Here is a 26294-nt window from a genome sequence, read left to right on the forward strand (position 1 = left end):
CAACTAACCCAAACTTCTGAGATCTCTGAGACATTGAGCCACCAACTGGGAAGCATACAGCAGCTGATAAGGGGCCACCCTGACATATACAACTGAGGATTGCCTGATCTGTCCTCAGTAAGGCTCCAGGGACATCCTCACGAAGAGTGGAGTGTGGGGAGAAATGGGATGATGAGGAACTGTCACTCACTGTAATCATGTGATCTCACAGTACCTGCAGTTGCATTGCAACAGCTTTACATAAGAGTGGATCTACCAACAGGTAATCATAGAGTGAAGGGTGTGCACATGATCCTGTCCTTCTATGCTGAACTACTGGACAGTGATTCTTACGGGATTAATCATCTTCTACAATGTTATGCCCACTTATAAGAACACAGGCTACAATGGTCACATAGAAGACTTTGGTTAGACTCAGTGAATGGGGCAGTGATGTTTGGGGAGATAGAGTAGAAAGAGACAAGAGAAGATGGGTGACAGTTATCAGAATGCAGTATAAATGCATACATGGGCATATATTTCATTATGCATTTATTGTATGAAATTTTCAAAATTAAATTTAGAAAGTTAAAATGTATGAGACTGGCAATTCTTCCTTTCTAATCAAGTTTTCATCATCAGTTATGTGCCTTCTGTTCCCAATCTGATCATTTTTAAAGTGTATCTGGCTTTTTTTTTTCATTTTCATCTCTACAATACCAAAAGTATAGATCTATGGCTCAAAAAGAAAAAAAAAAGCATCAATGCCATCATACACAAATTTCAATAATATTGCCCTCCTGCCTGGTCCTCCCTGCTGGGCCAGTCTGTGCCCTGAAAGAGGCTGTATCCTGAGGCATACCATAGGATCCCCTGCACTAAGAACCATGCCAAAGTCACACAGCTGCCACATGGAGTCAGTAGACTGCAGGACCCACCATCTCCCCATGCTCCCCACCACCCCCAACTAACCTGCCAAATATCACATCACTTCCTCTTGTTCTTTCCATTAGGAATGACTGCTAGCTAGTCTGCTCCCTAGGAAGATGCTATATTCTGAGGCATATCAGATCTTCTGCACTCAAAGCATTTGACAGCACAACTTGAGACAACCCAGAAGGACACCACAGCTTAAAGGCACTCCAGGAGTTCCTCTGGATACAGGGCAACTGAGCAACTAACTCTACAGTCTGAAGACTTTTTAGGGGCTCTGTGATATATAGAGCAATTGACCCAAAAGAGTAAAATCCTCACTGAAGATCAACTGCAAACAGGGAAATAGAAACAGCAGTCTATAGGTCTCCCTGCAGAACAGCTTCACACAGGACAACAGCTTGACTCTGTAGACCCAACAATCTGCAGGCCTCCCAGGAGATCTGCTGTAGCCATGGCAACAAGTCAGCAGCTTGTCTAACCCTCTGAAGATCCCACAGTTGGAAGGCCCCACAGGAGATCTGCTACAGCCAGAGCCACAGGCCTACCAGGAGACCTGTGGCAACCAAGGCCAGGGAAAAAAAGGCAGACTCCACATAGAGTCACCTAGACCAGTAAAGGTCAGGGAAAACCAGACGTACAAGACCATAAACAACAGAAGCCAATATATGTGAGTATCATCAGAAACAAATTCTCTCACCACAGCAAGCCCTGAACATACCAAAACACCTAAAAATCAGGAAGCTGTCCTACAATTCTACCCCATGAAGATAATAGAGTCCTTTAAAGAGGATATAATCAACTCACTGAAAAAAATACAGGAAAACACAGGTAAAAAGGTAGAAACCCTTAAAGAGGACAAAAATCCCTTAAGGAAATACAGAAAACACAACCAAACAGGCAAAGAGATTGCATAAAGGAGTCCAAGACCTAAAAGTGGAAGAAAAAACAATAAAGAAAACCGATGAAGGCATGGGATGTGGAACAGTCGAAGGGCAGAATGGGAGGGGCATAAAATCTTGAGTTTAAAAATAAAAGAAAAAAACTTCTATATTATTTTTAAGGATATAGCTTATAAGTAATTTAATTTTATACTTTAGATTGAAGATGAACAGGCTAGCCACATTCATATTTTAGACTCCACATAACTGAATATATAGCAAAATGTTTCCATTTCATTAGGTAAACTCAGAGAGAGGAAACATCCTTCAATATACTATTATTTTTCACAACTATGGAAGATTAAAAACAAATAGGAGGTAAACATGACCAAAGTGTACAGAGCAGATTTCTAAATAGGCTATTGCAGTAGTAAAAGATGCTATCTGCCTCATGGTATACCTCATTGTTAATTTAAAACACAAGACCTTCTCACGGATGTGTATATATACACACAACAATATTTTTAAGTCAGAAATACTTTCTGTAGAAAACATGCTTCTAAATACTTTACTTTGTATCATCTATTTAATTTTGAAATCATCGTATGCATTATCAGAACCTTCTATTAATTCATGAAGGTGCTGTGGTCAAATCAATCCTGAGCGCAGTAAGTACATTTTGGAACCTTGTTAGCTCTTTCCTCCACATCACTTTCAGCACTGGATTTGATTCCACTCTCACTGAGGAAATAGAGTAGCCTGCTGCGATCCACCCACCAGCATCTGTGGCCATGTGCTCCACCTTAACTCTAGAAAATATCAACTGCAGGAAGACCAACTACCCCACTGGCAAAACAAAACACATTGTTTTTCCTCCACTCAGATTTATTTTCTAACAATTATCTCTTGTTTTACTGATATTAAATCCTTAGCCTCTTTTTCCCATCCAAGGAAAATAAAACTTTCTGTCTTCAATTTCCTGGAAATAGACATAAAAACTCTCTCAGCTCTTTTTTTCTGTAGCTTCAATTTTTAATTGACAGCAGAACTCAGCAGAAAAGTTGGTTCAAATCATTGTATAAATACTCTCCTCCTGTTTTTCATGAGCCAATCCATATCTACCCAATCTCTTAACACAACATAATATTACCTGCTGTCATTTTTTGCTCACTCAGATGAACTCAATATCCAGTTCTTGCCTCATTTATTCTTGAGCCTCAGCAGAACGGCATAGATTCTACAACTTTCTAGCAGAGTTTTTTTTCTTCCATCGTTATGTAGTCTTCTTTAATCTCCTTTGCTGATTATTCCAATATTTTTTAAGACAGGGTCTTACTATACAGCCTGACATGCTTGAACCTTGATATGGTCATTATGATGACCACACTACCCTTGAACTCACAGGAATCTGCTTTCCTTGGCCTCCTATGTAATGGAATTACAGGCAAATGTTACCATACCCAGTCCAACTTCAGTATTTAACCTTGATGAAACCAAGGCCTTAATTCCTGCATTGTAAGGCTGCAATGGAGTAACGAATTGAAGCTGAGTCCCTGCTTTTCAGAATAAGCAACAATGGCTTTATATTGCTGGTGATAAGGAACAAAATAGAAAAAGACCTTAACTCCAGGACTAACACAGCATTGAACCATAAATATTTTATAAGTGGGTTCGATAGATGACAAGCTTCATATGAAAATCCCAGGCATTGGTGAAATTATGAGGAGGGACTTCCTAAGATCAAGCACAGAAATCTCACCTTTTGGTCATGATCACATCTACCTTGATTTAAGAAATGAAACCATCCCATAGTCTCTTGCATACCTGGGTCTATGGAAAAAGATTCCCAACACTCCTTAGGTTTCCTTTCAGCAGATTTACAGAACATGTATTTATACCATGAGCTGTGCAATGTGCTTGAGGAGTATTTTGACAAGGTGTTGCTTTTAATTATATTAAGAATGAAATATATTTGTCATGCATATTAATTTATACAACTTTAACTTATATGGTAGAAATTAATGGAATTTAATCTTTACTCATTTTATATGAAATTTCCAAGCCACATGTTAGCAATGCACTTAAGAGAGCAGGATTATGTTATCTCATGTAACAGTGAGACTGATTAAACACCCAAATACTTACTAACCCACATAGGATCTAGTAAACCCTATTTTCTTTGATTTTGTCCCTTACTACTTTTCCCCATAGTTAGTTCTCCAAATTTTCTACTCTCTTTGATTTTGTTCAGTATCTTGGACACACACTGCCCTAAGACTTATGTCATTTCTATCCCTTTTCTAATATTTTTCCCATGTAATCCTGAACCTCTAGATGTTCTACAAGTAGCAATATACAGCAAAGTATTTAATCTTACAAGTCTCCTTTCCAACCTATAAAATAAGAGTCTTACCCTGCAGACTTGTTGAAAGTGTTAAATAAAACACACAGAATGCACATGGCAGGATGTTGAGAGCCGTTTGTGCCGCACCCAAACATGGCGCCGGCTTCCAGCCGATGACTCAGCAAACAGAGCTGTTGCCCAGCACAAGAGACATAGTGCGCATGTGCCACAGATGTCACAGCCCACTCTCGGGGCATACTAATGAGCTACTGGAGGGCGCACCAATCAGGTAGCTACAGGAGTCTCCTGGGCATATATAAGCAGTGCATTTTCCTTCCACGTGGTCTGCCTGCTCAGAGTGTTGTACAGTAAAGGTTGTTCGCAGAAGAATCCTGTTGTTGCATGCCATTTCTGCCGGCGGGATGTGGGGCGTGCGACAGCAGGAGTGAATACACAAGTGGAATTTGTGCTAAAATCCCCAGCAGATGTTTGGGATAACCTGATTGCCACTTCATTAAACAAAGCTAGAAGGTGCATGTGGAAAGCACTTCCATGTACTTTTAGATTCTAAAATATGTATAATTTCATACTTAGTGGTAGGAATAACTCGGTATAAATTACAGTTGCTTGCAAAGTTCTTTCTCCTGAAGTACTGAAATACTTTTAACAAATCCACACACTGTCAACCCTCTGCACACTAATGCTTGATGTGAACACATAATTATTGCACTTTCATGTTTGGAATGAGGACTTTGCAAGACTGGAAGACATGGAGTGCTTAGCCATTGAGATTCTATTGCTGTTGTCTTTCACATAGGTTTAGAGTGAGGACACTATACAGTGTCATGGTTTCATGATGATTAGCACAGGAAGGTAAACAGAACCGGAAGCTTTGAAGGCATACACTGGTTTGACATTCTGCCATCTGCTTCTATAAGGAAACAGGTTGTGTATCAATTCTCAAACTTCCTTCCTCAGCTCAGAAATAGGAGAGCATGTTTACTAAATTTACTTTTCAGAATTCAGCATAAAATCAGTAATCAGAGCCTTGCAAAGAAGTACTAGGAATAGCTTGATCTGTGGGTATAAGTTATCCAAGATACAGATAGATAAGGAAGATAAGATGATGACTCCAGCTAATGATATATATATATATATATATATATATATATATATATATATATATATATATATATATAGCTACAAATAAAAAGAATTGTGGTGTTTGTTTGCACCACAAAGAAACACTAATTTTTAAAGAGGACACCTATGTTTGTCCTCATTTGAATTGTTTACAATGTATATATGTTTAAATACATAGTTAAACAATGTTTTAAATTTATTTTACACAGCTGTTAAGTGGATAAATAAATTTTGTACAGTTAAATACATTTTCAAATTCTGTGTTCAATAAAAATGCCACTCAGTGTACTAGAATGCTAATACTACATGTTTTAAATGAGTATTAAAGTTATTTATCATGTCTGTCATTATAGAAATATATCAGTCTGCAAAATTTACTTCATTTTAATAAATATTCTAAAACAAGCACTCATTTGTCAGTAGATTAAAATAATGATTTACATTTAAACCTTACTTGAAAACTAAGAATACCAACAGTAATAAAATAATACAGCAGAGTTTTTGAGATTTACACTGAGATTATCATTTTACCGAAGCTACTGCCATTTCATTATTTTGTGAAAAAGTGGGTAAATTTATTTTCACATATTTCATCTCTGAGAAATTACTAAGAATTTAGAGAGCTTATGGACTCTATAAGAATTTAAAATTGTCCTCTATGATAAATATTAACATGAAAGAAAAAAAAGAAATTTTATCCTAGCTGACATTAAAACAAAACAAAACACAACCATGTATGAATGTGGTGAGGACAGAGCTGAGATTTTAAAACAAATAAACAAAGTACCCTTTTCCGAGTCTTCTCTTTCAGGAATGGGCGGATCACAGTGTACAGGGCATGGATATACCAAGGTTGGTTGACAAAATGAATTCCTCCAAATCTTGCAGGGAAGCTGTCCTACGACAAGAAAGGTATAGATGTTAGGACAAGCTTTTCTACACTGGATGGTTCAGGAGATATTACATGTCATTCAAATGCATTAATCGTTTGCTAAAGAAAGGGACCAAGCCTTACCTCAGTAAGAGTCTCATAAGACATTAAAGCAATGTGGTGTAAATCAAATCTTTCCAAAGAGCATGTTGCAAAAAGAACTTCATCATTTTTCAGTCTGTATATTTTAAGCTTGCTAAATTCTAAGTTATTACCATCACACAAACACAGAAAATAACATATTAGGAAAGGTTTTAGGTACTAGATCCAAGTTGAGTAAACGATCTATTTAAATTATTTATACATATATTTTTATACATTTTACTTAATGTCTAATAAGCCTCGAATTCAAGTTTAATTCCTGAGATCTATATATGATATATGGAGAAATACACAGGTTGTCCTGTGACTTCCAAACTTACACTGTGATGAACCCACCTACCTCTGACCACACAATAAATAAAGAACTCAAGAAGATGACCCAGTGGGAAGGATAAGGTCATCTGACAGCACGAGGACAGACATAGGAACTAACGTGGTGGAAAGAAATAAGCAATTACCACAACTCTGAGCTTGTACACCAAAATTTAAAAATTAAATTAAAACAAATATTGGGTTACATTAAAATCATTCCTTATTGTCCTGCTATTATTTCTGTACTTTACTATGAACATTCACCTTTCCTTATTTTCCTTATTTAAATATTAGAAAGGAATAATATTTAGGCAAAAAGGAAAGCCCAGGGTTGTGGTACAGGAAACTTCTGGATCATTCAGCAGGTTAAATGAGCATCAACATGAACCTGAGCTCACTCCAAGGGAGGAAAGTGAGATACTAGTAAAGCCTAATTCTAGGCAAAATATCTTTGGGTCAGTTGGAGCCAAGAGTGATGAAGAGAGGTCTGCTCCGCCTACCTGTGACCCAGTGCCTAGAATGGAGGGATTCCTAACCCAGAAGACTCAGACTCCACACCTGGTTGAATATACTGAGGATTCTGTTCCAAAGGGCCAGATATCTCTCTTCTGCTACACTGAAACTCAAAATAAGTCAGCTTCACGCATAAACATATGGGGAAAAGCGGCAACATAACTCCTCTAACTAGACTTGTCATTCAAGTAGCACCACAATTGAAATTTTCCTATCTTTTTTGGAACACGAGAAGGAGAAAATATTAGGTGAAGGTCATAATGAGGGGGAAATATAATGTTATTAGTATTTGTAATTTAAGCTTCTGAGTAAGATTTTCTGATCTAAATAGATAACAACATAATTGTGTGTGTGTGTGTGCGTGTGTGTGTGTGTGTGTGTGTGTGTGTGTGTGTGTGTGTCTGTATTGTCACATAGCATCAATTCTGAGGTTCACTACATTTGAGGGTGAATTACATTTGACACTCTAGTCCAGCATCAACAATGACTATTATCACTATATCATGGTAGATGGTAACTGACTTTTCTCCCCTAACCCATGTACATTGTTTTCATGTCTTCTCTGTGTTTGCCACATCCCACATTGCAGTTCTCAAGGTATGATTTGCCTGCTCATTCAAGGGTGTGGTGATGCAGTTTTTCCAGCATCGATGCTGCTTCCCTAAGGGCATGCTCCTCATGCTTACAAAACTAGCAAGAGTGACTGGTGACTGGATCAATTTAAACTCCCACTTCCTCCAGAAATATGTGCCAGTTCCAGTTATTTGATATAGCTTGTATACTATATATAACCTATAATTTTACAAATCTAGTAGAAATAAAATCGATGCACATACAAATATTAATTGCTAGATTATTTGTCTCCATTCATAATGGTTATTTTCATCACTAATAATAAAAGAGTGGAGAACAATATTATATCTTTGAGATCTTGGGAATGTAAATAATTTGCTGTCTTTACTGTTTTTCCCCCCTTGGCCCTCTGTTAATCTTGGCCTCATTTGTTCACATCAATTATCAAGGACCTAGAAACTGGCTTGACAGTGCCTTCATCAAGATAAGATTTGCTTTGGTTTCTACAAGGTATAAGATGCTAACCACCTTCAATGTATCTTAAAATTAATTTGTCTATGTTTGTCTGAGTCCATCGTTATTGCCCTGTTCAGTTGAGGAGGCTATAAACATCACCACTACTAATATTGATTTCTATTAATTTTCAACCACATATAGAAATGGTAGGGCAGTTTCCATGATGGTTACCTGGCCAACTGAAGCTTTCTTTCAGAACACAACAACCAAGAGAGACCCTGGCTCCATATCCAGTCACCCACTTGGCATCACCATGTACAAGCACATACACATTGTAGCAGTTAGGATCTAGACATTTCCCCCTTTCCCCTTTGTAGATGGCACTTAGAAGACAAGAGGCTTTCAGGCCAACAGCCATAAATATGATTATAGCAGTTTATTTGCCTCTGAATCTTAGCCACAGGGGTGAGAGCTCAAATCCAAAGCTTTGTAGAACATGCCTAAGATCTCCATTGATTCAGCTTTTTTTTTTATTTAATTTTAAGTACTTATAACCTGTAAATGAACATACTTTTTAAACTACTTTGAAAAAATGGGGTCTTAGTTCATGAAATTGAGCCCAAGTGTGCCACACTCATTTTTATATTCCCTACACTTTGTAAATGTGTTCCAAAACATCATCAAATGAAACGCACTCTGATAGGTACGGCTTAACAAACCTAAGTAATTTGTCTTTTCTAAACCCCGTTTTATTTTCTGTAAGCAGCAGCACTTAATAAAAAATGATAATTTCAAATTTTTATTATTTACTGAGCATATCTTGTAGATGAAAGACTACCACATATCAAGTCCACTTTATCTAAAGAAAAGCACATCTGAAGTTATTCTATAATGTGTTATAAAAGCACCCTGTCAGTCCAGAATACCACTACAGAATACTGCATAACATACAAGGTGCCTATCACTGATCATGAGTCAATCACAACTCTACCCTGCAAACAGAAATATTAAAAAAATGCAATGAAATTAGGGACAGTTTGATGAAGATAGGTTGAAGAAAAATTGTGAGTTCTACCTTCTAAGAGTTCCCACTGGCCACACGGTTTCCATTCATTTTTGCATTCTCTTGGGCAGAGCACTTAGTGCATGATGCACAGAATGTATTGGCTCAATGCCGGAGAGAACAGAGAATAACCCACCAACATCCCACTGACATTAGGATTTCTCCCTGCCTGTGCTAGCATGATACTCAAGCAAATATCCTTCTTGGGCAAATGATAGATTTAGCAGTAACTCTGGTATTCAGCATATGTTTCCTTCAATCTATTACAAACAATCACAAGATGAAGATGGATCAAAACCAAAGCCTCCGTTATATATATATATATATATATATATATATATATATATATATATATATATATATATATATATATATATATATATATATATATATATATATTCATATATATATATATATATTTATATATAAATATATATATAAATATATATATATATATATATATATATCCAGCTCTCCAGACTTTGCTATTGAGTAGAACATATATGTAATAATGTGCATGTCATAAATTGCTCATATGTAAAATTTCCCTATTTTTCTCACATGTACCACAGATAGAGATTTTTAACTATTATGGTGTCACTGAAATTTGTAAATTAATTTTTCAAAACATAAAACTGTGATATTGTTCATAATCTTGCAAAGTATAAAAGAATAACATAGTTTCTAATGTAGTCGAATATGTGTAGTTATTCAGCTAGAAATGAACCACCTTAAAGAATAAAATCCATAGTTCTAGAACCATTTCTTAAGTGTAGGGTTCATGTCGCAAAGGTGTAGTTTTAGAAAAGTTTCCTTACTAGTCAGAAATTGTATCTGTAATTCACCTATTCATAATTATATCATTTCTATATATGTTTTTTTCCATGTTTTTGAAGCAATTTGAAGTACTTCAAACACTGTGTGCAACAAAGCAATACACGTACTTTTAAACTATAGCAATCAATACCCAGTGATTACACATTTCATACTTTATGTTTTATAGACCTGATAGTTGAATATACAAAATTGTTTCTGATAGACAAGCAGTATAGCACTTACCTAAGTTCCTGCAGCCTTGTTTTACATTAATAATTTTTATTAAAATAGTTTTATAATGTTTCACTTCTTCCTTTCCTCCCTATGACACTTTTCACATGACTCCCCTGCTCACACACATTACTTGTGTCTTTAATTTTGAGGCAAAGTCTGTCTAAATTGCCTAAACTGCCCTTGACCTCACTCTGTAATGCAGGGAAACTTGAACTTGCACTATTTCATCAGTCTCCCACGTAGCTGGTATTATAGGCATGTACCAATAAGCATGGCTCATACATCTACTCTTAAAATTTTACTAGGATACAAATCATTGGATCATACCTTTATGATCTTTTTGTTATAAATATGATACATGTTTTTAAATAATGATGACTATTTTAAATACTATTTAAAACACCACTCATGTTCTTAACATTTAAAAACAAAATGACTGATATATATATATATATATATATATATATATATATATATGTGTGTGTGTGTGTGTGTGTGTGTGTGAGAGAGAGAGAGAGATGCTCCCCACCCCCATCTCCTTTTCTCCCATGTCTCTCACTCTCTTCCCACTTGTGGTTACTTTCTTCTGTCTTCCAAGTGGAACTGAGGAATCCTTACTTGGGACCTTCACCTTATTAACATTTTGTTGTTGTTGTTGTTCTATGAACTGTATCTTAGGTATTCTGTACTTTTTAGTTTTTGGCTACATGTTAGTGAGTACATACCATACATTTACTTTTGGGTCTGAGTTATCACACTCAGGATGATATTTTCTAATTCCATCCATTTAACATCAAAACTCAAGATATCCTCATTCTTGATGGCTGAGTAGTATTTCACTGTGTAAATTAACCACATTTTCTGTATCTATTCTTCTGTCATGGAATATCTGGGTTGTTTGGAGCTTCTATCTATCACAAATAAGGCTGCTATGAACACAGTAGAACACGTGCCCCTGTGGCATGGTGGGACATCCATTGGGTATATTCCCTAGAGTGGTATTGATGTGTATTTACGTAGATATATTTCTAATTTTCTGAGGAGCCTCCAAATTGATTTTCAGAATGATTGTCACCAACAATGCACATCCTTGCCAACATGTGTTGTCACCTGAGGTTTTTATCTTAGCCATTCTGATTGGTGTAAGGTGGAATCTCAGGGTCATTTTCATTTGCATTTCTCTGATCACTAAGAGCTTCAAACATTTCTTTAGGTGCTTCTCAGCTATTTGGCATTCCTCTGTTGTGAATTCTTGGTTTAGTTCTAAACCATATTTTTTGATTGGGTTGTATTGGGTGGGGGGAAAGGACTGAAGCCCTGAGGGCCAGCAGAAAAACAATGGAAACAGGCTATCTTGGGAGATGGGAGAATGAGAGGCCCCTCCAGAGTGCACCAGAGACCTGGGAGGTGAGAGACCCTCAGACTCAAAGGAGAGACCCTAGACGGAATGCCCTACAGTGTGGAGAGGAAAGTTGTAGAGCTCACCTTCAGCAGAAAGACAAGGCATTAAGAGAGGAATGGGGTTGCTAATCCCCCAGTGAAAAATCTGACCCATAATTGTTTCTGTAGGAAAGAACTACTGAGATGGAAATGTGGATGAGCCTGAGGAATAGAAGGTCCAGATACAGATCTAGCTGAAGGGGAGGACCAAAGGTCTGACACCAATATTGAGGTTATAAAGCACTCACAAAAAGAAACCTATCATGACGGCCCTATGAAAGACCCAACAAGCAGTTGAAAGAATCAGATTCAGATATTTGCACCCAACCAATCAACAGAAGCTACTGACCCCTTTGGTTGAATTAGGAAAAAGTTGTAGAAAGAGAACCATCAATTTCAATTAACCTAGACCCCAGAGATCTCTCAGACCCCAGATCACCACACCAACCAGGCAGAATAGACCAGATGATAGAACATCCGCAGCGCATATACAGCAGAGTACTCTTGAGTCTGGGTTCAGTTAGAGAAAATGCACCTAACACTGAAGAGTCTGGAGGCTCCAGAATTTTAGAAGTCTCGTGAGTTGGATGGGCCAGGTACATTTTCATGGAGACAGGGGGTGTGGGGAGGAGATATGGGATGTTGAGCAAACAGTTGAAGGGTAGAATGAGAGAGGAATAATATACTGATTGTAAAATAAATAAATAAGTAAAGAAATATTTTGTTCTATGTTTCCAATCTTATTCTGTTAAGCATTGTACAGATGATATAGAACTGAATAAAGAAGCTTTGGAACCATGATAATGTAATTCATAATAGCCATGTATATACAATACATACAACATTATTTCTGAGCCATAGTGCAGGAAGTAAAAGTGATTAGTATAGCAGTTGGTATATCTGGTTCTCTTCCAGCCTCTCTAATAGTCTCCTTCTACTGTGTTTAAACATACCACAATTTCTGTGCTTTAACATGCTAACCATATTGTTTCCCTTAATAGATCTTGTGGGGGATACCATTTCTAAACTCAACAAATGGAACAAATCTGTTTCCAGCTTAAATAAAAATAAAAATTAAAAAAAGAGTAAAAATGTAATGTGGATAAGCATTAAATAAATCATTTAAAAATGTTAAGACTGGCTTGAGTTTCGTTTTGTATATGACTTTCTAAGCAAATTTGGCTTTTTATTTTTTAATTTTTGAAATATCAATGTGTAGATTTATGTTAAGGCCATGCATGATTGGACAGTGGAGACGTAGGCAGAGAAAGGGGCTGGAGGAGCCAAAGAGAAGGAAGCAGTAGGCAGAAATTGATGAAGGAGGAGATAGAAGCAGATGTCTATGTTCCTCTTGGTGCATATCTAGCTTATGAGGTTGTAACAATTATTTCTAATGATTTCTATGGGTCTAATTTATCTTTTCTCAATTGGCAATTTGTATCTTTGTCTGCTGGTTGGAAGCTTATTGTGTAGAGGGTTTGCAGGTTGAGAATTTAACATATAAATGTGTTTGATAAGTTAATGGTTGTGGAGTCATGTTTTTGCTGGACCCGTGGAACAAGATGTGTGGTTGCCAGGCTTGGGAACTAACCACTTAGGAGATTGTGCTCCAGTTACTGCAATGGCTCCAGCAGCTCCTGGTGCAGCTCCTGGCATCTGGTATGATTTCTGTGGAGTGAGACCAAGAGGCAGGTAACAATAGAACCATTTTAAAATTTACCACAACATCAGTGTATTTTGAAATGATTTTTCCTGCCAGCTATTTCAATGTGAATCCAAATACACAATTTTATAAATACCATTTTAGATGTAAGTTTGAATCAGGAGACTGAATTTCAAAGATTGCCATATTTTCAAATATTGACATATTTCTCAGTATGTAATTCTCACCAACTATAAGCTGCACCTAGCCTGTATACTCATCATTTTTGACATTATATTTAAAATTTCATCATCTCTATCCAGCTTGTTGGTGGATACCTGCAATCCCAGTTCAAAGGTGACTGAGTCAGGGGAGTTTTCAATGGATGGATTGCCTCCAAGTCTATATAGTTAGACTCTGTCTCAAAAAGCAGCAATAGTAACAAAAGCAAGCTCTCATTCTCCCATAATATGTCCATTAATACTTGGCTAAGAAAGGCCCACATAGGAAAAAATATTCTTTCTTATTGCTGCTGCTTTTTCTTGATATTCAGTTCCTTCACAGTTACAGAAATATTCCACTTCTGTTAAATTAATTAAAAAGATGTTCTAATATAATAGTGTTTCCTGAAAGTTAAGAATGACTTAGAAAGACACAGTGGAGGGACCTATTTTCTCTCTGTACACTATTAGCAAAACTGTTATAACTGCAAATTCTCTGAAAGATATCCTTCAAATCATCATGGAAATGTATCATAAGGATACTAAGTCTTACAAGTATGTGGTAGGTAGTGGCATTTGACCATATTGTTTTGATAAGTACAATCAACATGAATTATTTAAACAACATGATATTGGGATTGTTTGTTTGTTGCTTTGTTTTGTTTAGGTGTCATTCAAGGGAAGCAGAGAGAATATTCTCAGATCTCTCAGCACATGATGATTGCAGACCTAGAGGAGAACAGGGAATGACATTCCTCTTATCCAAGACTGATTTCTACTGAACCACGTTAATTAAGGGTCATTTTATGTCCTGTCATTATTGTAATACATGATAGCATTTCTAATCCTTACCTTGTTTTTAATTGTTTATATTTCTTACTGTTCAGCACTAAATTATCAATCATATGGAGATGTGGAATTTTTGTTATTTATAGAAAACACCCCTATATTTAATCTTTGTATTTTTGCTTGTCTTACTGTATTTTGAACACATATATAATAAAATAACCTCCAACACACTTATCTTAGCAGTTCTAATAATAAATCCACTATTTTCCAAAAGAGAGCTAATGAAAATAGCTTACTTGTAACATAGTGAGTCATCCAATGACTAAGTGAGCAGAATGAAGGGATGTATTCTTTCCCACTGTACACTGTTAGAAAACCTGTTATAACAGCGAATCCTTTGCAAGATAGCCTTCAAATTATCATGGATATGTGCCATAAGGAAAACAAATTTTACAAGTATTTAGTGGGTAGTTATGCACATATACAAGATGTGTATAACTATATGTACAAAACAGGTGTGGTATTCTCATAGCTGTTTTCTGTCAAGAGAGACTAATTATACATTTAAGGGAACAAGAAGCACCTATATGAAGCATAGAGTCAGTTAAGTTCTTGACTGGTAGTATGCACCTGATGCAGTCAGATATTGAAGAACCCCTGAGAACATGACAGAAATTATTCTAATATAGGCATCAAGTTCAGTAAAACCTCACAGAAGATGAGAATGCACAATAAAACTACCTATTTTCTAACAAAAGTTACAGCAACAGGTTGTTAATTTAGGCTCTTCCAAAGACTTTTAGCTTCAATCTACATACCAACTGTCAGCAAGAATACCTTACTCACCTACTTGGCTTTTGAATTACATGAAATAATGTGTATTCAGAAGTACTAATCCCACATCCAAACTTGACCAATTGGGAGTCACATAATAAAATATCCTAGAAGAACTGAAACTAGTGAATTACAATAAAACTAGACATATATTCATAAATGAGTATTCCAGGATACTGCTGACTTGCTATTCACATGGGAAACTATAATCAGCTTTGTTCTGAACAGCGCTTGGAAGATAGTAATTGTCATTTATGTTAAAGGTACATAGACATAAAATACTCTTGTGAGAAATTTAAAAGATTATTGTTCACTTTCCCCCATGTTACTTCTTGTCATCTATTATAAGAAACATAACTGAAGCAAAATTCTATGTACAACAATGTTTACTTAACTTTTATATTTGCTACATATTAACTTATTGCAATCAATTTTAATTTAATTAAATGAAAGAAAGAATAAATTAATAGTGTATTTGTAGGATAGGATAGTCAAGAATCACTAAATATTATTTTCTATAATTTCCTAACTGCAAAATGGAGCTAATAAATAAATAATTAACATTTTTTTTCCCAAAATAATAGAAAGCACTTGGGAAATAAATCTAAAGTGGCTTAGTTGACATGTGAAGTACAATAACAAATGACATGTTCTTTGTTATTCTTTTTGTATACTATATGTGCTTCAAATGTCTTAAATGACCAAATATTACACACATGTTTATATGTATAACTATACACCTTCATAAACATACAGTGTAATAAAAATGTTATCTAATTTTCAAAAGTAAGTACAAAAACTATAATAATATTTAGTAATCTAAGAATCAAAGACATTCAATGATAAATATTTATTATATTTCAGTGCTGAGAAATATAAGAGGAATAGAGAGGAAGAGTCCTCTAATCCTAGGGTAACTTATGTTCTGGTGGCAAGAATAATAATAGAGAAGGAAGAAAGATCACTGCCACAAGATGTCATGAAGTTGAAGAAGAAATGATGGATTGTTGTGGAGAAGATTAGGAAAGAGATCACAAATGAGCCAGTGCTTGGAAGATGTCATTTAGGATTTGTAGAGGAGTGTCACTGCAGGAAATGATAGAGAAAGAGACATAGTAAAGCCCAGGCCTCTTACTAATAGAGTTGCTATGGCTGTCAGTTGACAGCTGCAAGTGTGTTCACAAAGGCTTGGCAGTGTCACAAAGAAGGCATTTTTGAGTCTTCTTTACAGTGAGAATTGTCTGGTTTGATAAGTCTCTTAGCCCTGGGTGTTACTGAGAAGTAAAAATCATACATAGAATGTCTACTGTACTAAAATTAAGTAGCCTAGACTAGAAACCCTATGTTTTAACATTTATATTTTAGTACAACAAATATAAGATGATTTCAAGATATTAAAAGAGAAAAATACATGTAGAATTTTAGTTTCAGAATTTGTTAAATTACAAAGAAATACATGAGACAAGTATCGATACATCAAGATCCTCATAAATCAAGTCGTGGGCACTATGAGGACCAAGGATAGGACAGCAAGGGTTATGGGTATGTTAGACAGAAATGAGACCCGAGAGCCAAAAGAAATCTGAATGAATTGTCTCTGGTACAAATTTGGTGGAAAAACAAGTGGGCAGTGAATTTATAGTTTTGCCTGAGAATCTCTTATATGGAGATATATAAAGATATCTGTTTGATTTAATTCCACTTTAAAAGAACACATTAATGGTTAAAATATATTTGAGACAAAGGTTGGTGGTATCATGCAATTTGTTAATCCCGAGTGCTAAATTATATCATTGTATACAATCTACAATGAAAACTAAGCATGTAGGTTAGAAGTAGAAGATGAAAGGAGCTGTACAGATTCATAAATTACTGGATGCAGAAGAGGTGTAGGAGAGGATACTGTTCTTTTTAATCTTGGTCATACTATACAAACTATAAAATGCCTTTGCATTGATCATGATGATGATAACGATGATGATGATAATGGTGGTGGTGGTGATGATATTATGATGTGTTTTCTCCCTAACATAAATCATCGGCCATTGCCATGAAACTGGATATAGTACAGAATGTCAGGGAATACATTATTGAAGCCAAATCATGATTTTCAATATTTTGCAAGTACACATTAAGCTTCACACCACTTTCCAGATCTTTATGGGGTGCATATGGATTGTGAGACATGTGACTATAAAGATATCTTAGGATCATCTAAAGATTGTTCAGGCACACGTTTTTCAAAGAAGCTCACAAAAACACAGGATGTGGTTGAGACTCTAGGTAGCTACTCTGTATGATATGGCCACTGAGCAGTTCCTGTTGAGTTTCCAAACATTACTGCATATTTGAGGGTGTGTCTACTATAAGAAATTCTGTTATCTTATAGTTTTGTACAAAGAAAGAGTCATGGGTTTATTTGGGGGCCATTGCCCACTTTGAAAATTCAGAAACCACGGACTATATATCTAAATATAATTTTAAGGTAACACACACATCCCCAACATAAATCAAATGCCCCTCCCCACAGAAAATGTGTATTTTTTGAGAACTTTAGTTTGCAGTGATTTACTTGGCTGAACTTTTACACATATAATATTAATTATTATTTATATTACATCACATTTATGTTAATAATGTGTGGTAAGATAATTGCACCAACTTTTAAAATCTATGCTCTATTCTTTTTGATGAAAGTGGCACATCTTTGGGCAACTTAGGTGGACTACAAAAGTTTTGTTGGGAAAAAAAATAGAGTCCTTTCACCCTATTTATTCATCTATAATAATCTATTCTAACTCTAATATACAGAATTTGTCTTTAGCCTAAGTACTATTGACATTAATTTACTTTCCATATTCTATTCTTTGCACACAGGTCTCATGTGTTTTCATGTTCATATCACCATATTCACATATGCCTGCCCAATAGAAAGTTTCATTTCAAGATTCGCATAATATTTAAGATTCTTAACATTATGAAAGCCATCAAAATGTCTTTGCATTTAAAGGTGACAAATGCTACAAAAAAGTGAAGCAGTATTTGTCAACTTTATGTTTATCTAAAGCACACTACCTCATGATCAGGGGACATTTCAAAAGGAAGAAATAAACCAGAGTATGGATGGGAAGAAATGTTGTGAAATGTATTCTTGTAGCTATGACATGGGTAGCACTTGTGAACTTACAGCAGCAGTAATTATTTAAACAAACCAACCAACCAACAAACAAAAAAAATCATAAGGTAATCCAAACAGAACTCCAGGACAGATTAAGAAGATATTTTTCAGGATCTGTCCCTTGCTGTGGATCTATTGGTTGTTGATGGCTTCTTGGGGAACAGAAAATGTTTTTCAAGGGGTTGGTTATTGGTAGTTCTCCTATGTTGCCATAGATTGCCACAAACGATGTACATGTGGACAACACTAATTATATACTCAATGGGTTATCAACAAATATGAAAACAGAAGTTGATAAGAAAATATTTGGGGGGTGGGAAGAATTGGAGGAGAAAATAAGTAAGTCAAACTACCCAAATTTCTCTTGTGCATATGCAAAAAGTTCTTAGGAACAAAGAAACTGGGAATGGCATGACCCATTTGAAACCTCAAAATCTGTTTCAAGTGACAAACCTCCAAAAAGAACACAATTCCCAATTCCCCCAAAATTTCTCTAACTAGGAATGGAGTATTCAAATATTTTTGCTTGCATTTAACAATTCTCCTAATATATAGATTTGACTAGAAATACAACAATAACAAAAGTCCCGTTCCTGCTGCTAATGATGCAAAATGAAAATGTTTACTGGATGTGTGTAATTGCACAGAATGTTCTTTACTTCTCTGGTGCTGTGACATAACACCATAATTAAAACTACTTAAGGAAGAACTTTTGATGTTGGGAGGAGGGGTAAAACAATTAGTCATGGTGAGAAACATAGCAGTATTCATTACAGCATAGCAGTGGGGCAGTTGCTATGGGTTCCCATCTTGAGTCATAAAAATAAGGCAGAGAGAAAGAGAAACTCAAGAAGCCATGATATTTTTTTTTTTTTGAAACCTTAAATCCTGGTCCACTGACCCAACTCCAGAAAGATCACAATCACTAATCCTTCCAACAGTCATTCTCATTCAAACCACCAGGGTATTCTTCAAAATAGAAAATAAACACTGCCCTTACTCACAAAGTACTTTCTGTGCCTGGTATATTGGCATAAGGCTATCTAACTCTATTTCAATGTTTAATATACTCACTGATCTTTCGTTCACTTACTGACATTTTATTTTGACCTTAAAATTGTTAGAGACCCATAGGAAGTTTGCAAAAATCTAAGCTAGGTAGTCCTATACACTCACTGTACAAATTTAGAACTGAGTTAGTTCACTAGAATAAACCACCAAACCCAGAGAACTGGAATTACTGCTATTCACGGAGCTTATCTGTATGCAGTTTGTTTTCTTATCTCTTTAATGTGGCATTTTAAAGGCATCTTCAAATCTTTTATCACTGAGGAAATCAAAGCAAAATCTCAAGGCAGGAACTATACAGGAATTACTTATTAGCTTCTTTGGATGGCTCAACATATCATAATTACCTAGTGTTCCTATACAGCCCAGGATCACCTAAGAATAATTTTTGCCTATATACATTAATATGGGTCCTCCTGCATCAATTAATAATCATGATAAGCCCCCAAAGTGAGTGAATAATTGCCAACAATCAGATCCAACCAAGGCAGTTCAACACTCAAATTTTTATCTCAGATGATTCTAGACTACTTCAGGTTGACAGTTAGTGCTAACTAGAATACCTAACTAAAATATCATTTTGTTTCATTCCGTTTGACTCGAAATCTTTGGATATGTTACAATGATAGATAATTATTGATACATTGTGATACATAATTGTTGATGCAAATAATGATAGGTAATTATTTAAAAGCCAATATTTCCTGAAATAAAAATAATATTGTGGATACATTTATTTGTCTCAACTACTCCTAAGAGACTTCTTTAAAAGTTATGTGAAAAAAAATGGTTTCATGTGCCATTGTGTATGTGTGGTATACACCCATGAGTATATATCTAACATATGATATGTGTGTATGCATATATGCAGAGATGTCAATGTATGGCGACTCCCTCTATTATTCTTCATGCTATTTTTATAGTCACATCTGTTACTAATCCAGGAATTCAAGTTTCAACTACAGTAGTTGCTCAGGAAACCAAAAGGATTCGGCTGTCTTGATCTAATTCCCAGACTAGCTTTTACATAGGTGTTGAAGATCCAAACACAACACTCCATTCCGACACTGCAAGAACTGCAACCACTTACCCATTCCTAAGGTCGAGAAATACTTCAAAAGCACCAAAATAGTTGTAGAATTAAAAATTAAATTCATCACTTCAATTATGCTTAGGATGTTCTAAGATAGTGAAAGTAGATAAATGGATATACAGCAGAAACTTTATAAGTGTGAAGTTATTGGAAACAGAGGAGCAGCAGACAGACTGAAGAAGGAATGGTAGATTTACTGCAAGACTTAAATGAAGAACAATCCAGATGAAAGTTATAGAGAGCCACCAGACAACTTGAAAAAAAAGTGTGAGAAGGCTAAAACAAGAATGTTTTTTAAGAAAGACTCAGAATAAAAAACAAATAGCTATTATAAAACATGACTATAAAATACTGGCCATGGATCATAGTTGTCTCACTCATGTATTTATCGGTTTTAATTCAGTACCTGAGAGGAACAAATTAAAAGATTAAGAATTTATTTCTATTCACTTTTCAGAGATTTTAATGCATGATCCTATGTATATAAACAGAGCATCATGGTCATAGAACACATGACATGATACATCTGTCCACACTATTTGGACATTAACCATAGAATAAATAAGAAATGTCATGGGACATTGTACCAAAAGCTCCTCTCCAATCACTTCCGGATATTACAACTTCACCAAACAGGACTACTATGTGACCAAACGTTTAAGGCATAACTTGATGAGAGAGCATTACATATTCAGTCTATAATGGTGCATTGGTACTCTTAACTAAATGCCCTTCTCGATCATCATTTTATATTCATCTCCTCACTTAATACTATGATTCTAAGTATGAAAGAAAGAAAAAAAAATGTAACCAAAGGTCACGCTGACCTTTATGCTTCTCTGATGGGGAGAGAGCAATTCTCCAAGCAAGCAATCACAGAGGAGTCAGAAATGCACAGTGTTAGTTGGCAGGTAGTATGACTTCAAAGTGACTCATTTCTGCCTCACACTGCCAAGGCACTGACAGCATTAAAGCAGAACACTAGAACATGTTCTTGGCTAGCTGAGATTTCACTGAAGATTAAACATTACTCAGTGGATTCAAGAACCCAATCTCTTTTTTTTTTTCTTACTCTTTTATTAAAAAAAAGAGGGATACATTTACAGATTTTTAAAGGCATTTTGGCATAATATCATATAAATAATTTGTCAGTACTCAATACTTTTAGAGGTTTGATAGCATGCATAGAAATCCCACTCGTTACCATAAGCATGAAGTACATATAGGACAGAACGTAATATGGAAACAGATTTCTTGTTAACCCAATCTCTTGTAATAGCTGCAAAGGGCCAGAGATAAAAATCTAAGATCAGACAAACAGCGCTGAACTCGAAAAGACCTAAATTTACACACTTTATTAACAAAGCCTTTTAAAAGTATATTTCAAAGAAGAGGGAGAAATGATATAAAAGGGAGAGAGTGGAATATGACAAGATGAGATGTATGTTAGTGATAAACCTTGCATCCTTTTTCAACAGCATTTGCACAGCTTGTACGTGGTATCATCAGCCTCTTAATATCATTCAGAAGTGCCAGGCACTGAACCGGAAGAAGGCAATGTTTCTTCACTCTTAACAGCCTTTCTCCATGTAGATCAGTGTTTCTCAACCATCCTAATGCTGTGACCCTTTCACATATTGTGATGACTCTGAACCACAAAATTATATTTATTGTTACTTCATATATGTTATTTTACTGATGTTATGAATCACAATGTAAATATCTAATTCACATAATATTTAAATACAACTATTCCCATGAAAGCATTTTTCAGCTCCAAAGTGGACAATTTACACATTGAATAGATAACTCAAGAGATCTGATTGCAATGCACATTAGACAAAATCTATTTCACCAGCCTGTGTTTTGATGCACGACCTTCTTGGTACCTATACTTGCTATCATCAGACTATATTTGGAAAACATATGGTTTATGATCTTCTTAAAATGAAAGTGCTATCATGTTGCAGCTCCTAAATGTATTTCTCATTGAATAATTTCTAATCAAAAGATCAATAGCTTTAACTACTAAAATACACTTTTATGGTCAAATCAAAACTTACACTTCAGAAAAAAAATCTCATTTTAGAATCTTAAGTTTAGTGTTTGTGGCTATGGTGGTTATTGTTAATTGTCAAAAATGACAACATTTAAAATCACCTAAGAGATGGGCCTCTGGGCCTGCCTGTTAGAGACTTTCTTGATATCACCAATTGAGGTGGAAAGTTCTAGCCACTGTCAGAGACATCATTTCTGACAGATTCCTGAACTGTATGCACAGAGAAAGGAAGCTGAGAAGCCGTAGAGTTTCATTATTTTCTGTTCTCTGGTAGTCGATGTGATATGACCAAGTGCTTCAAGTTGCCCGTGTCTTGTTACCCGTGCCATGATACAAAGTGCTTTTCAACTGAGAGCAGAAGGAATCATTTGGTAACTTCCTTTTGTCAAGAATATTTTATCACAACAGGAAAAGTAAGATGATGGCCTTCTACTTTCTTCTCAAGTGAAGTCTAAACCCTTATTTCCTTTTATAATTTAGTTTATTTTTGAAAGTTTATTTTCATTCCAACACTCCTAGGTCAAAGTCCCCCTACTTATCCTTCCTAAATCTACTTCAAACTCATGGTCTCTTCATTTCCTTACCAATTGTTATTTTACGCATATATACAAGGTTACTTGTATGTACTCAGGCCTGACAATTCGGTAGTGGGCAACCAGCAAGTGCTGAGAGACAACTTACATATGCTTTCCAATAACTATAATCCATCACAACTATAATTACTTCTTTCCTTGTCCCTCAAATCGTACTGCCTCAATAGTGCATTGCCTTTCTCTTTAAATCTTTTAAAAGTTCCTCTTTTTAGGTTTACCTAAGCTCTTATCATAACAAAGATCTAATTGTCCTTCTCTTTCAGCACCACTGATAATTTTTAGCAGTTTTGCTAACCATTTTGCAACTTAAAGTAATACAATAATTGAAGATTTTTTCATGTTTTTCTAATGATGGATATACAGTATACTGAATAATATATACACAGTTATTCTTTTACCTCCTCTGGATCTTACTTTGGGTATTATAACAGAAAAAATACATATCACTTGGCTTAAACACCACTCAATTCTTATGGTCAGGAGGGCACAGAAGTTCCACACAGAAGTGCTAGAATGGCTGGCCTTTCCTGAGGGCTGTCTTCCATATCCTCTCACATATGAAATATGACAAAGACAGAAGACAAACTCAAAGTACATATATGAGGAGCATTGTCCAACATGTTAACTTCAAAAGGATGTTAGCATTCAACCCATTTTCTTTGAAAATAAACTATCAAAATTTGACGTTTGTAAACAATATAAGAACATTATACTCTTTAAAAAATTAATTTCATAAGACAAAAGGGATGTTGAGAAAAAGAAAATTATGTAAATGAAATATAATGGAGAGGGCACTGATCAGAGTTCTTATCACGGTGGCAAATATAAGAGAGACAACTTGTGAGAGGAATGTTTTTAGTTTCAGAGGTTTTAATCCATAATGCAAGAGTGCTAAGTCAAGACACAGCAGCTCAGGTCATGGAGACAAGGAAGCACATATGTAACACACACAAACACACACACACACACACACACACACAGAGACACACACACAGAGACACACACACTAGCTATCTGCTTTCTTCCCCTCTGGAGTCTATCGATATCCTCGTTCTCTAGAATCCTGCCACTCACCCACTCACATTCAGGGCGTGCTCTTCAGAAGTAGGGGGATGCCAAGGCAATGAAGTGGAGAGGGTGATTAGGAGAGAGAGTGCATCTTTGTGAAGACAAATTGGAGGGGAGGGAGGAATGGGACAAGCTGGGGGAAAGGGATAACATCTCAAATGTAAATACTGAGTATCTAATAAAATTATATATATATATATATTTTATTATATATATATATATATATATATATATATATATATATATATATATATATATATATATATATATATATAAAGAAAAAGAAGTTAGTTCCTTCTGTAACAATCCCCATGATGCACCCGTGGGTGTGTTTTAGTAATTTCAGATGTGTTTCCCAATCCAGTCAGTACCGTGGTCGAGATTAGCTATCACAGCCCATTGTCAACTGGACATACAAACACTGCTTTTTAAACAGTGAAAATTGATTCAGATTTTCAAAAGAACAGACCTTTCATGTATTTGAAAGAAAAATTATGTGTAGAATAGTGTATTAAAAATACAATAGAAATCTTTTTATTGGATATTTTTAACTTACATTTCAAATGTTATTCCCTTTCCCAGTTTTCTTCATATAATTGCAAAGCTTCTGTAAGGCAAAGTACTCTGACATTAAGACAAAAGAGCAAACAACAGAATGGGAAAAGATTTTTGCCACACCTATATCCTATAGAGAGCTAATATCCAATATATACAAGGGACACAAAAAGATTACACAGAATCATATAACTAAGAAATATGGAATGGCTGAGAAGCACCTGAAGAAATGTTCAACATCCTTAGTCATCAGGAAAATGCAAATCAAAACAACCCTGAGATTCCACCTCACACCAGTCAGAATGCCTAAGATAAAAAACAAATGCTGGTGAGGATGTGTAGAAAGAGGAACACTCCTCCATTTTTGCTGGGATTGTAAACTGGTACAACCACTCTGGAAATCAGTATGGAAGTTCCTTGGAAGCTGGACATAGTACTAACTGAGGAGCCAGCTATATCTTCTGTGCATATACCAAAAAGATGCTCCAACATCTAACAAGGGCACTTACTTCACTATTTTTATAGCAGCCTTATTTATAATCCCAGAAGTTTGAAAGAACCCAGATGCCCTTCAATGAAGAAATGGATACAGAAAATGTGGTACATTTACACAATGGAGTACTACTCAACATTGACTTCATGAAATTCTTAGGCAAATGAATAGAACTAGAAAATATCATCCTGAGTGAGATAACCCAGTCACAAATCAAACCCATATGGTATGCAAACCCTGATTAGTAGATATTAACCCTAATGCTCAGATTACCCAAGATACCATTCACAAAGCACATGAAGCTCAAGAAGAAGAAACACTAAAGTGCAGATTCTTCAGTCCTTCTTAGAAGGGGAAACAAAAATGTTCTCAGGAGAAAATACGGAGACACAATTTGAAGCAGAGACTAAAACTGAGACCATATAGAGACTGCCTCACCTGGAGCTGCAGCCCATATACAACCACTAAACCGAGACAATATTGCTGATGCCAAGAAGTGCATGCTGACAGGAGCCTGATATAACTGTCTCCTGAGAGGCTCTGCCAGACCCAGACAAATATAGAGGCAGATGTTGTCAGTAAACCATTGAACTGAGAAATGGGTCCCCAATGGAACATTTAGAGAAAGAATTGAAGGCACTGAAAACGTTTGAAACCCCATAAGAACAACAATACCAACCAACTCAAGCTAAACCACTATCAAAAGAATACACATGGCTGGATCCATGACTCCAGCTACATATGCTGCAGAGGAAGGAATTGTTGGGCATCAATGGAAGGAGAGGCCCTTGATCCTGCCAAGGCTCCATGCCCCAGTGTAGTGGAATGCCAGCACGGGGAGGATGGAGGGGTAAGAGAGTGGAAGAGCACACTCACAGAAGCAGGGGGAGGGGAGGAGATAGGATAGGGGGGTTATAATGGGAAACCCAGAAAGGGGATATCATTTGAAATATAAATAAAATACATTTTTTAATGAGAAAA

General features: G+C 35.7%; 1 protein-coding gene across 1 annotated transcript in view; it reads right to left on the reverse strand.

The window, feature by feature from the left end:
- CLVS2 (clavesin 2) overlaps positions 1 to 26294 on the reverse strand; it is a gene marked incomplete at both ends in the record, with an annotated part of 73367 nt that overhangs the window by 13266 nt on the left and 33807 nt on the right. Inside the window, one exon of the mRNA XM_080929476.1 lies at positions 6068 to 6178. Coding sequence (XP_080785602.1) covers positions 6068 to 6178 — 111 coding nt within the window. The remainder of the gene's footprint in view (positions 1 to 6067; positions 6179 to 26294) is intronic.

The sequence above is a fragment of the Micromys minutus genome (assembly GCF_963924665.1).
Source record: "Micromys minutus genome assembly, chromosome: 15".
In the NCBI taxonomy this organism is placed as follows: Eukaryota; Metazoa; Chordata; class Mammalia; order Rodentia; family Muridae; genus Micromys; species Micromys minutus.